General features: G+C 45.1%; 1 protein-coding gene across 5 annotated transcripts in view; it reads left to right on the top strand.

Annotated features, from left to right (window-relative positions):
- The window catches only part of iqsec3a (IQ motif and Sec7 domain ArfGEF 3a), a 193,652-nt gene that overhangs the window by 134,081 nt on the left and 45,321 nt on the right, over window positions 1–14,250 (top strand). For all 5 annotated transcript variants that reach the window (XM_042318541.1, XM_042318545.1, XM_042318542.1 and 2 more), the window contains 2 exons: window positions 999–1,160; window positions 12,202–12,324. In XM_042318541.1, coding sequence (XP_042174475.1) covers window positions 999–1,160; window positions 12,202–12,324 — 285 coding nt within the window. The remainder of the gene's footprint in view (window positions 1–998; window positions 1,161–12,201; window positions 12,325–14,250) is intronic.

Here is a 14,250-nt window from a genome sequence, read left to right as displayed (position 1 = left end):
TTAACACCATGTATCACCGCTAGCCTCCACACCAGACTGTCATTAACACCATGTATCACCGCTAGCCTCCACACCAGACTGTCATTAACACCATGTATCACCGCTAGCCTCCACACCAGACTGTCATTAACACCATGTATCACCGCTAGCCTCCACACCAGACTGTCATTAACACCATGTATCACCGCTAGCCTCCACACCAGACTGTCATTAACACCATGTATCACCACTAGCCTCCACACCAGACTGTCATTAACACCATGTATCACCGCTAGCCTCCACACCAGACTGTCATTAACACCATGTATCACCGCTAGCCTCCACACCAGACTGTCATTAACACCATGTATCACCGCTAGCCTCCACACCAGACTGTCATTAACACCATGTATCACCGCTAGCCTCCACACCAGACTGTCATTAACACCATGTATCACCATAGCCTCCACACCAGACTGTCATTAACACCATGTATCACCACTAGCCTCCACACCAGACTGTCATTACATCATGTATCACCGCTAGCCTCCACACCAGACTGTCATTAACACCATGTTTTACCGCTAGCCTCCACACCAGACTGTCATTAACACCATGTATCACCACTAGCCTCCACACCAGACTGTCATTACATCATGTATCACCGCTAGCCTCCACACCAGACTGTCATTACATCATGTTTTACCGCTAGCCTCCACACCAGACTGTCATTAACACCATGTTTTACCGCTAGCCTCCACACCAGACTGTCATCACCAGACTGTTTTGATCTTCATAGTCTTGGTGATTTTGGAACTTGTTTAGCAAGCAGGGGTCTCACGTATAACAATCTCCTCCAGCCTCTTCCCTCACCCCCCTTCTCTCTCTACCCCTCTCTACCCTCTCTCCTTTATATGTGAGGGCATGAAATGTGAAGGATTTGTGTACTGTATGATATTGACCCAAATAAAGAGGATTTTAATATTTAATTTCTCCTCCTCTTTATTCTTCTCTGTCAGTAACCCTGATAAGGGTCTCCAGTTCCTGATCTCACGAGGTTTCATCCCAGACACGCCCATAGGTGTGGCTCACTTCCTGCTTCAGAGGAAGGGCCTGAGCAGGCAGATGATTGGAGAGTTCCTGGGAAACAGCAAGAAGCCCTTCAACAGAGACGTCCTAGAGTGAGTAACTGGTCTCCTTCTTAATAATAGTACTGGCCTGAAGAGCATTGACTAGGTACAGTAGGCTCATTACGACCCCCCCACCCCCCCACCCCCACCCTATTGGAGCAGTGGTTAGTGAGTGGAGACCTCCCCCCCAAGATAAACCCTATTGGACCAGTGGTCATCATTCCCATGGTGAATGGCTAGGTTCGCTATGCTATGAAACCACACACTATTACAGAGACTCTGATATTACCGGCCGCAATTTATACGGTGAAACAATGTGTGGGGAGGCAGGGGCCAAAAACTCACATCAATACCTTTGTCAGATAGCGCTGTCAAACAAAAAATTGATGCTATTGCTAGCAATCAAGAGCAAACTGACTGAACCACTCAAAAACTCCCCAGCTTATGCTCTTCAAATGGATTTTAACTGTGAGGCCCTTACTTTTGTTCGCTATACATGTCGGGGGGCATAGGGGATGTTCAGTGTGCTGAGTGGCTATTTTGACGAAAAACTGATTCCATGGGATCTACTGGTGGGCTTTTGCACAGATGGAGCTCCATCTATGGTGGGACGGCGGTCAGGCCTCTGCACTCTAGTTAGGAATGTGTCTCCCTCTGCCATATGGACGTATTGTATGATACACCGAGAACAACTGGCAGCAAAAGAGCTGAGCACAGAACTCGGAGATATACTGCAGCAGTTCACTTCAATTGGAAGATATACTGAACCAAAATATAAACGCAACATGCAACAATTTCACAGATTTTACTGAGTTACAGTTTATATAAGGAAAACAGTCAATTGAAATACATGAATTAGGCCCTAATCTATGGATTTCACATGACCAGGCAGAGGCGCAGGCATGGTGGACCCAAAAGGACTTCATTACAGACAGAAATTACAGGGACGTAAACACATTTATACACAACATTTGAGAGAAATACGATTTTTGTGCATATGAAACATAGGACCATCACTTTACATGTTAAGTTTATATTGTTGTTCAGTGTACATCAAACCACATCACTGGGCGCACACTTGTTCGCTATGTGGAGGGTTATCTAGGGGAATTGTATATCTATGTTGGCCTGATATGGTTCCCAATCAGAGGCAGCTGTTTATCTTTGTCTCTGATTGGGGATCATATTTAGGTAGCCATTTTCCCATTGTGCTTTGTGGAATCTTGTCTAGGTATAGTTGCCTGTGAGCACTTCTCTGAGCTTCACGGTTCGTTTGTTCGCGTTGTTGTTTTTGTTATTTGAGTTTTCTCTTCCTAAACAAAAAGGATAGAAAATACCACGCTGCATTTTGGTCTACCCCTTATGACGATCGTGACAATCAGTGGATTCAGAGGAAAGAATTATTTTTGGAGAGAGAGTCTTTCTAAAGCGAACCATTCCCACTTCCCTCGGCTATGCATGTTTCTAACAGAACACAGCATCAGTAAGTGTCCCACACCAGTGATGACGGCTCACTAACCAATGCTTGGAAGAGCACTTTGGGACCTACTTCCCAATCCTTTTGACTGTGATCCTGGCTCAGTTGACATGCCAGTAAGTGAAATCGAACAGCTGATCGAGCTGTAATGTGACTGAATGCTACAGACAACGCATTCACAGATCACTACGGAGGAGTTTTGGTTCCTGACTCAATGGGAACACCCTGCTGTCTGCCTCAGGGCAGTACAACTCAATGTACCCTTCGCCAGCTCATATCTGTGTGAAGCTGGATTCAGTGCTTTTGTCTGCATTCAAACCAAATATCGATCCAGGTTGGATGTGACAGCAGAGATGAGGTGCGCTCTGTCGACCACGCCTCCTGACTTTGAGAAGCTCCGATGCAACATACATTAAGCCACACCCATCTCATTAGTGTTGGTGAGATAAGAGACATTATGTCAGACTAATTTGACTGTCATAGACCCACATTAAATGTAAGTGATGGTGAGTTGAGAAGACAATCGGAAATACTGTTTGCATGTTTTTCAGTTGACTGCCAAAGCCCCAAATAAGAAAGTAAACATTGGCTGCTAATAAAACATTTTGGTCGTGAGAGTTTTGAGATATAAAACATGGGGTGTTACACTGTCCCTGTTTGCAGTTGACTACACAGTGTCGTTTCTTTGGCTATGCCGGATTATGTGATGTGACATGCTATTCTATAACATAATTTCTCTGTAATTAATATCACCTGATTGAGCTAATCATGTAAATGTAATTAACTAGAGAGTCGGGAACCACAAAATAATATTTATAGAGCTGTTATCTTCCGAATAAACTCTTAAAGACCTAGTAGTATTTTACATCCATAGCAGTCAACATTAATCTTCATCTTACTCCAGTCTCATCTGAAAGTTGTAAATTCTTGGTTATCTGCAAGAACCCTGGCTAACAATTTGAATCAGCAATACAAATTGGGTATTTAGTAAATAAATAATTAAACCCAACTAATCACACAGAATTCACATACACACAATTAATTATAACTTTCATAAATGACGTCATAAAGGAAAACGTCCCTAACGGGTGGAACAGATATGACAACTTGTTACACAAAGGAAAAAGGCCTGGGTTGGAGTGAAAGAGCGGGAGACTGAGGAACAAAGGAAAAGGGGCTGGGTTGGAGTGAAAGAGCGGGAGACTGAGGAACAAAGGAAAAGGGCCTGGGTTGGAGTGAAAGAGCGGGAGACTGAGGAACAAAGGAAAAGGGGCTGGGTTGGAGTGAAAGAGCAGTTGAGACTGAGGAACAAAGGAAAAGGGCCTGGGTTGGAGAAAGAGCTGAGGAACAAAGGAAAAGGGCCTGGGTTGGAGTGAAAGAGCAGGAGACTGAGGAACAAAGGAAAAGGGCCTGGGTTGGAGTGAAAGAGCAGGAGACTGAGGAACAAAGGAAAAGGGGCTGGGTTGAGTGAAAGAGCAGGAGACTGAGGAACAAAGGAAAAGGGCCTGGGTTGGAGTGAAAGAGCGGGAGACTGAGGAACAAAGGAAAAGGGGCTGGGTTGAGTGAAAGAGCGGGAGACTGAGGAACAAAGGGAAAAAGCTGTGCTATCGTAAATACAGTATCTTATGCACTCTAAATTACTGCCCATTTGGAAAAGGAAAATGCAATAAATATTTACTCTGAGCTGCGCTTCAGTAGGTTGGTGGTAGATGGAAGGTGGTGTTGCCAAACCGAGTCCTCTGTCCTTTGAAGAATGTCTCTGGTTGTCAATTGGATTCGTTGTAGTAACGTCGCTGTGTGATAGACGGGATACTGTCTATTCCTTCCGAACCTGCGTTTGCAGCTGCGGTCGCTAACTCAACAGCTAGGAGGTATCACTTCTGTAGTGAATAAGAATTCAAAAGTTCATCCATTCACAACCAAAGCTCATGCTGATGTTGGCTTCGTTCTGTAGTTATTATCTGAACCATTCTGACATAGGACTGTCGCCCTCATATCCTCGGAACAGGAAGTTATGTTGTCGTCAAGGGCTTATATAGGAAGGGAGAGGAGGGTGTGTTTGAAAAGTTTTATAGCCCTTGTCCCTTCACAGGGGAGGGCCACTGATTGAGCAGTCCTATCTTATGAAAACCCAAATGTCACATTTTAGAAGCTAAAATCACATTTCATCCCATCACAAATCATTTCATATTCAAATATTTAAATTGAACAACAATTCCATGTGAATCCGATAACTCTGATGTGTAGACTTTCCACTGTAGAGTTTATGTCATCGTATCATTGATGAGAATGTCTCAGATGACAACCGAACTGACATCATATTCATTAAGTACCACCGCATATGTTCAATTGTTCGGATTACCAGAATATAGTTAATTTCCCCCCACCTACTGATGTTCCCAGAATCTCTATGCTAACCAAGGGTTTTGCAAATGTAACCTTAGTAGGGTAGAGAGAGGAAAAAGGGGGGAAGAGGTATTTATGACTGTCATAAACCAACTCCTCAGGCCAACGTCATGACAACAGGTATTGTAACAGTCATAGTGAGAGAGGTTAGCCCATAGACAGTTGACTACACTGGTATTGTAACAGTCATAGTGAGAGAGGTTAACACAGACAGTTGACTACACTGGTATTGTAACAGTCATAGTGAGAGAGGTTAGCACATAGACAGTTGACTACACTGGTATTGTAACAGTCATAGTGAGAGAGGTTAACACATAGACAGTTGACTACACTGGTATTGTAACAGTCATAGTGAGAGAGGTTAACACATAGACAGTTGACTACACTGGTATTGTAACAGTCATAGTGAGAGAGGTTAACACAGACAGTTGACTACACTGGTATTGTAACAGTCATAGTGAGAGAGGTTAACACATAGACAGTTGACTACACTGGTATTGTAACAGTCATAGTGAACAGACAGTTGACTACACTGGTATTGTAACAGTCATAGTGAGAGAGGTTAACATATAGACAGTTGACTACACTGGTATTGTAACAGTCATAGTGAGAGAGGTTAACACAGACAGTTGACTACACTGGTATTGTAACAGTCATAGTGAGAGAGGTTAACACAGACAGTTGACTACACTGGTATTGTAACAGTCATAGTGAGAGAGGTTAACACATAGACAGTTGACTACACTGGTATTGTAACAGTCATAGTGAGAGAGGTTAACACAGACAGTTGACCACACTGGTATTGTAACAGTCATAGTGAGAGAGGTTAACACAGACAAAGGGAGTATTAACAATAGGACCATAGCCTCGAGACAATCTGACAATCCTCCTGAGCTGTCATGTGATGTTCTGCTATAATTCTCCTGGATGCCTTTCACTCATATGACTGTGTGGGAGAAAATAGGATGCTAGCGCCACTCTGTCTGTCTGTGTGTCTGTCTGTCTGTGTGTGTGTGTCTATGTGTGTGTGTTTCTCAGTGTCTGTGACGCTGCTAGCTCAATCTTTTAATTAAATCTACACCAACAGCCAAGCTCCAATATACCCAGTCTCAACCCTGAAGTGATGCGTTATAATTTAGGGGTGTGTATATGTGTATATATGTGTGAGTCTGTCTGCCTGCCTGCTTGCCTGCCTGCCTGCTTGTCTGTTGGTTCTGTGTGCATGTCTGTGTGAGTGATACTTTTCACAGTAAAGGCATCACATAAAAACAGCAACAAACAGTACGATGGTAGCCTACAAAGACCACCCCAAGGCCAGTCAGAGATAGTGGATACTGCCAGATATGGGACAATCTACAAATGCGGTGGCTTTTGGGCAGGGCATTTTAGAAAAACTCTAATTCATTTCTCCAGACCAATGTTCCATTAAGAACATGAAACTTGCAGATCACAGTGACAGATGAAGTTCTTAACAGCTGATCATTGGGCGACTGCTCTTAGTGCTGTGACAGGCTACATTCTATTGTGAAAATCCATCACAGTTCCAACTTAGATAAAGAACCCTATTGCACCAGGAGAAGCTGATGCTGCATGCATTCTATCACACACACACACACACACACACACACACACACACACACACACACACACACACACACACACACACACACACACACACACACACACACACACAGAGCCAATGAACTTAATTAAGATGAGGACCCAAAGCAGTTCAAAGCCTTTTGTTTCTTAGGAGGACACATGCACACATAGACACACACATACACACACACACACGCACGTCACATCTCATTACATGAGTCCTGAAACCTCTCTGAATTGCAGCTCTATTTCTCTCTTTGTCTCTGTTCCTTTATTCATTGGTCTTTCTCTCTGCAAGCATGCAGCCTGCCTTTCTCCTTTAACCTCAATCATTATCCACCCCCCCTCTCTTTCTATCTTTCTTTCTCTTTCCCTCTCCCTCTATCTTTTTTCCCTCTTTCTCTCCCTGTCTCTCTTTAAAGTCAACATGTTCTATTTTGTCAAAGTGTTGACCTGATCCTCAAACCACTGAACAATGTGTTATCTAAGGGTACGACCCCACTAGTCCAAGACCCTTAACTCCTCTAAGGGTACGACCCCACTAGTCCAGGACCCTTAACTCCTCTAAGGGTACGACCCCACTAGTTCAGGACCCTTAACTCCTCTAAGGGTGACCCCACTAGTCCAGGACCCTTAACTCCTCTAAGGGTACGACCCCACTAGTCCAGGACCCTTAACTCCTCTAAGGGTACGACCCCACTAGTCCAGGACCCTTAACTCCTCTAAGGGTACGACCCCACTAGTCCAGGACCCTTAACTCCTCTAAGGGTTCGACCCCACTAGTCCAGGACCCTTAACTCCTCTAAGGGTACGACCCCACTAGTCCAGGACCCTTAACTCCTCTAAGGGTACGACCCCACTAGTCCAGGACCCTTAACTCCTCTAAGGGTACGACCCCACTATTTCAGGACCCTTAACTCCTCCAAGTGTACGACCCCACTAGTCCAGGACCCTTAACTCCTCTAAGGGTACGACCCCACTAGTCCAGGACCCTTAACTCCTCTAAGGGTCCCCAGGACCCCTTAACTCCTCTAAGGGTACGACCCCACTAGTCCAGGACCCTTAACTCCTCTAAGGGTACGACCCCACTAGTCCAGGACCCTTAACTCCTCTAAGGGTACGACCCCACTAGTCCAGGACCCTTAACTCCTCTAAGGGTACGACCCACTAGTCCAGGACCCTTAACTCCTCTAAGGGTACGACCCCACTAGTCCAGGACCCTTAACTCCTCTAAGGGTACGACCCCACTAGTCCAGGACCCTTAACTCCTCTAAGGGTACGACCCCACTAGTCCAGGACCCTTAACTCCTCTAAGGGTACGACTCCACTAGTCCAGGACCCTTAACTCCTCTAAGGGTACGACCCCACTAGTCCAGGACCCTTAACTCCTCTAAGGGTTTGCACACTCTTGACCCCACTAGTCCAGGACCCTTAACTCCTCTAAGGGTACGACTCCTTTGTTTGTCTCTGTGGACCAGAACCAGGACCCTTATGGGTCCAGGACCCTTATCTCTCTAAGGGCTTTCACGACCCCACTATTCCAGGACCCTTAACTCCTCTAAGGGTACACACACACCCCACTAGTCCAGGACCCTTAACTCCTCTAAGGGTACGACCCCACTAGTCCAGGACCCTTAACTCCTCACAAGGGTACTCTACTTTCTGCTTGTCCTCACTAGTCCAGGACCCTTAACTCCTCTAAGGGTACGACCCCACTAGTCCAGGACCCTTAACTCCTCTAAGGGTACGACCCCACTAGTCCAGGACCCTACACTCTCCATCAACATTTGAAGTACACCAATAGGATATACAGTACTCATTCCAGGGTTTTTCTTTATTTTTACTATTTTCTACAGTGAAGACATCAACACTAGGAAATAGCACATATGGAATCATGTAGTAACCAATCAAGTGTTAAACCAATCAAAATATATTTTACATTTGAGATTCTACAAAGTAGCCTCCCTTTGCCTTGATGACAGCTTTGCACACTCTTGGCATTCTCTCATGTAGTCAAGGGACAGTAATGGGGATCAGGTTTTAATGTGAAAATCAGTCATGGGGATAACATGGGTGTGTGTGGGGTGGGGGTTGTGTGTAGTGTGTGTGTGTGTGTTTCTGTGTGTGTGTGTGTCTTTGTTTGTCTCTGTGTGTGTCTGTGTGTGTGTGTCAGAGAGAAACAGAGACAGATGTGTATGCCGAGGAACTTAAAACTTGCTACCCTCTCCACTACTGTTCCATCGAACCCTCTGCTGTTTCCTGAAGTCCACAATCATCTCCTTAGTTTTGTTGACGTTGAGTGTGAGGTTATTTTCCTGAGAATGTGACCTTCATGGGTACATGTGTGGGTGTGAGCAGAAGTGAGTGTGTGTATGTGAGCTTTCACACGTGTCCTCCACCCTTTCACCCCCACACACACACACACACACACACTCACACAGACACACACAGAGACAAACACACACACACACAAAGACACACACTGTTGTGTCGTCCACACACAGAAAGACACACAACACACACACAAGAGACACACACACACAGTGTTGAGGACACACACACACACACACACACACACACACACACACACACACACACACACACACACACACACATTCCTCTTGTCAGATGGGTTAGGGCAGTGTGCAGTGACACACACACAACTAGGGTGTCAGGTAGGGTGGAGACACACTAGTCTCTCACAAAGACACAAACACACACACAGATAGACACAGACAGAGACACACACACACACACACAAACACAGAGACACACACACACTCACACCAGTCTATCCCGCAACCTGTTTATAGCAGAGAAATTAACTCTACTTTCTGCTTGTCATCTCCTAATCAGGTGGAAGAGAACACGCCTGGTTCTGTCTTGCACTGTTTGTATTCAGTCATGTTACCAGACACCTTGCCCTGATTAAAAGCAGTGGTTCGTGCCTTCAGTTTCACAATCAATCCAAGGTTTCTGGTTAGGTCTTGTGGTCAATGTTGTTGTCTGACGCAGCCAATCAATATGTTTGGACTGTGGAAGTGTTCTGCAACCCCTGATGCTTTGTAAACACTTCACTACATGTGGCGTGTAATTTCTCCTGACAAATATGCTAATCAAGGGAGGTCATCAAAATGTGTGTGTGCCTGTAAATGTGTTTGTTAAATAAAGTGTGTGTGTGTCTGTGTATATATGTGTGTTATAATCGTGTGTGTGATTGTGTTCTAAATCAGTGTGTTTGTGTGTTTCTGTGTGTGTGTGTCTTCTTACCAGAAAGATGTGTTTCTGTGTGTGTGTGTGTTTGTGTGTGTGAGTATGTGTGTGTGTGTGTGTGTTTCCCGCTAAGATATTCAATATTCTGCTACAGACCACTAGACCACACAGGGTTAATCGAGGACAAAATCTACAATATCTTAACAACTTCAGTTGCCCTGAAGTCTGTGTTAACTGTGTTAACTAACCTCCAGACGAGCTTCAATGCCATACAACTCTCCTTCCGTGGCCTCCAACTGCTCTTAAACGCAGGGGAAACTAAATACATGCTATTCAACCGATCACTGCCCGCCCGTCCAGCATCACTACTCTGGACGGTTCTGACTTAGTAAACATGGACAACTACAAATACCTAGGTGTCTGGTTAGACTGTTAACTCTCCTTCCAGACTCACATTAAGCATCTCCAATCCAAAATTAAATCTAGAATTGGCTTCCTATTTCGCAACAAAGCATCCTTCACTCATGCTGCCAAACATACCCTCGTAAAACTGACCATCCTACCGATCTTTGACTTCGGCAATGTCATCTATAAAATAGCCTCCAACACTCTACTCAACAAACTGGATGCAGTCTATCACAGTGCCATCCGTTTTGTCACCAAGGCCCCATATACTACCCACCACTGCGACCTGTATGATCTCGTTGGCTGGCCCTCCCTTCATACTCGTCGCCAAACCCACTGGCTCCAGGTCATCTACAAGTCTCTGCTAGATAAAGCCCCGCCTTATCTCAGCTCACTGGTCACCATAGCGGCACCCACTCATAGCACGCGCTCCAGCAGGTATATCTCACTGGTCATCCCCAAAGCCAATTCCTCCTTTGGTCGTCTTTCCTTCCAGTTCTCTGCTGCCAATGACTGGAACGAACTGCAAACATCTCTGAAGTTGGAGACTCTTATCTCCCTCACTAGCTTTAAGCACCAGCTGTCAGAGCAGCTCACAGATCACTGCACCTGTACATAGCCTATCTGTAAACAGCCCATCTATCTACCTACATCATCCCCATACAGTATTTATTTATTTATCTTGCTCCTTTGCACCCCAGTATCTCTACTTGCACATTCATCTTCTGCACATCTACCATTCCAGTGTTTAATTGCTATATTGTAATTACTTCGCCACCATGGCCTATTCATTTCCTTATCTTACCACATTTGCACTCGCTGTATATAGACTTTTGTTTTCTTTTTTTCTACTGTATTATTGACTGTATGTTTGTTTATTCCATGTGTAACTCTGTGTTGTTGTATGTGTTGAACTGCTTGGCTTTATCTTGGCCAGGTCACAGTTCCAAATGAGAACTTGTTCTCAACTAGCCTACCTGGTTAAATAAAGGTACAAATTTAAAATTTAAAAAATTAAAAGTCACTGTCATTGTCCTAGCCCAATTACACTGTAAATATGATGCAATAGGTTATCAAGATAATTTCACAATGACTTTATAATTACATGGTTTTACATTGTCTCTCCCAACTTGACAGAACTCATTCTAATACAATCAAATTAGACTATTATCAGATGAGATTTCAAGATAATCATCCTTCGATTCCATCACTCTAGGAAACATTTTCATCCTACCTGAGAAAGTATCACCCTCAACACACAGTCATCCAACTTTTCAACAAATCCAGGTCACCTTCTCGCTCACTTTGGCGGCCATTGCTTACACAAATCACTAATTCCCATGCATTTATTCTGACTGGCTTGCAAATCTCTTTTATTTAAGCTGATTTAATTTCCTCTGACTAAGCTAGCCCGTCCATTAATGGCTGGATGTTCTGCTCCGAGGGTTTGTGTCCCTGTGCTGGGGGAGCGGTGATAGCAGTGTAGCCGAGGCTAGATGGGCCCTCACCCTGCTGTCCTTGCACCCATGCATGGATAATACCTGGGTGAAACTGACCCTGAAGTAGACACAGTGAAAGTTGTGGAAGTTGTTCCCCATAGTTCTGAGTCATTTCTGGGTTCACCTCCCCACGACCGCAGGGGCGGGGCAGGGAAAGTGGAAGTGGCGTCTGATGTGAATTCAAACTGGGGTTACAGATTCCTGTAGAAGTAACATATCTCTCTCTCTCTCTCTCTCTCTCACTGTCTCTCCCTCTTTCTCTATATCTCTCTCCCTTTCTCTACCCTCCTCCTTCCCTCTCTCTTAATCTCTTTCTCTCTTTCTCTCTCTCTCTCTCTCTCTCTCTCTCTCTCTCTCTCTGTCTCTCTCTCTCTGTCTCTCTCTCTCTGTCTGCCTCCCTCCCTCCATCTCTTTTCCTTCCCCCCTCTCTCCCTCTCTCTCTCTCTCCCTCTCCCTCCTTCTCCTCCCTCCTTGTCTTTCTTTCCTGCAGTTGTGTGGTGGATGAGATGGATTTCTCAGGGATGGAGCTGGACGAGGCTCTGAGGAAGTTCCAGGCTCACATCAGAGTCCAGGGAGAGGCCCAGAAGGTGGAGAGACTGATCGAGGCCTTCAGGTGAGCTCCATTATTCAGTCAGTCTGTCAGTCCATCAGTTAGTCAATCAATCAGTTAGTCAGTCAATCAATGAATCAATCAATCATCTGTGTGTGTGTTTGTTTGTCTGTGTGTGTGTGTGTGTGTGATATATTGCTTTGTGAATAATCCCAGGAAGAGTAGCCTTGATGTAGTAATGTGTATGTTAATAAACTCAACTCTAATCTCAACTCATCCTGGATGGGTGTTGGTTTAAGGATGACACTTAAAAACAATTCACATCCAGTAGGATGTCAGGCAGTTGTGATTAGATGAGGTCACTACTGGGACAAACAGAGAGACCTTTGTCTCAGGTATAGAAGGCCTAAAAGGCTGCAACGTTCAAGAGAGTTAAGCTCAACATCAGGCGAGGCACAGCCCTGTAGTGTCTTTGCCCTGTTGTTGTCCATGGGTGGGCAGGACATTGCCAATAGCACTAAGGTCCATGTGTGTCTGAGCCTAAAACACAGCGCTAGGAGTTTTTTTCAGTTCACGTCTCACTTCACCAGTCAACCTAAATCCCATCCAAACTTTCCAGTTTCTACCTAGCCTGGTTATCCAGCCTGAGTGCTGCACACAGCAGTGTTTCACTGCATTCAGACTGGTTAAATCGGGCTAGTTTAAATCCTCTCTCCATTTAGATGGTTGACCCAGCCTTCCGCTTGGCTAGGTGCTCTGAAACAACAGGCAATCTCAACAGACAGGATAAGTACAACTTCCTGGTTTACGAGTCTTAACAGGTATCCCATTTATGCCACAGCTGCGTTGCTCTGCGCTAACCGGTGTCCTTGAATACCCACTCCATTTACCATATGGCCAGCTGTCACAGTTGTCAAGGTGCGTTGCCAACGAGAGTGTTGTTGTCATTGTGAACGGGCATGGAGACTGACGGATGGCATTTTGTTTTGGGTACGATTGGCGCAGAGTGCGTGCTGCACAGAGAGGGGCGAAATAAAGAGCGAGGGAGGGAAGGAAGGAGGAGAGGTTTATAAATATCCACTGTTGCATAAGCACATCTCTCTGGTCTCCGCCTGCCTCCCCTGCTCCTCCAAACAGAGATGGAGAGAGTGAGGAATAGAAAAAGAGAGAGGGGGAGAAAAGGATAGAGAACGAGAGGCAAGAGTCTGAGACAGAGAGAAAGATGACGGGAGGGAGGGAGACAGACTTCAAAGAGAGTGAGGGGATAGCGAGAGGCTTAAAGAATGAACGAGAGAGACGGATAGAGGAAGAGGTAAAGGATGACTGTAAACAGAAGGAAAGGCAGGTGGCAGGGAAATGAGAGCGAGAGGGAGGAAAGGGAGGGAGAGAATGTGTGAACAAACACAAGTCAGGAGAAAATAAACACCTGGCAGCTTCTGTAGCTTGGCGTGTGTCAGCTAATAATGAACCCAACACTGGCAGTTTCTGAGGCCAGAGAGAGAGAGGAGAGAGACACACACACACACATGAGATTCCCTTCACTGAAATAGAGTAAGGGGAGGGAATATAGGGTTTCTCTTTCTAGGGCTATCTGCTATTTCACTCTTTCTGGTAGAATAGTAAAGAGAAATGTATAGAACTGAGACTTTATTATTAAGAAGAAAAAGCTATTGATTGGCTGCAAAACCTTCCTTAAAGTCTAAGCCCAGTCTCAATGGTACAACTGCAAACCAGAGTATGTGGCTTCAGATAAGGTCTTTTTCAGGTAAAAAGTCTAGTCTCCATTAGATGATGCAGAATCAGTGGGGATGAACCCCCAAACTGAGGACACGGCTGTGTCCCAAATGGCAACTCTATTCCCTACATAGCTAGTCCACTACCTGTGTATATTCCTAGCCCACTGAGACGTAGATTCCAATCATGCAGCTCAGTGGTCACATGACTCCGGAGGAAGGCCGGGCCAGCCTACCTGGAAACCATAACCAGAAT

The sequence above is a fragment of the Oncorhynchus tshawytscha genome, unplaced genomic scaffold (genome assembly GCF_018296145.1).
Source record: "Oncorhynchus tshawytscha isolate Ot180627B unplaced genomic scaffold, Otsh_v2.0 Un_contig_1741_pilon_pilon, whole genome shotgun sequence".
Classification (NCBI taxonomy): domain Eukaryota; kingdom Metazoa; phylum Chordata; class Actinopteri; order Salmoniformes; family Salmonidae; genus Oncorhynchus; species Oncorhynchus tshawytscha.
The sequence above is the reverse complement of the archived record's forward strand: the minus strand, read 5'-3'. Positions and strand labels throughout refer to the sequence as shown.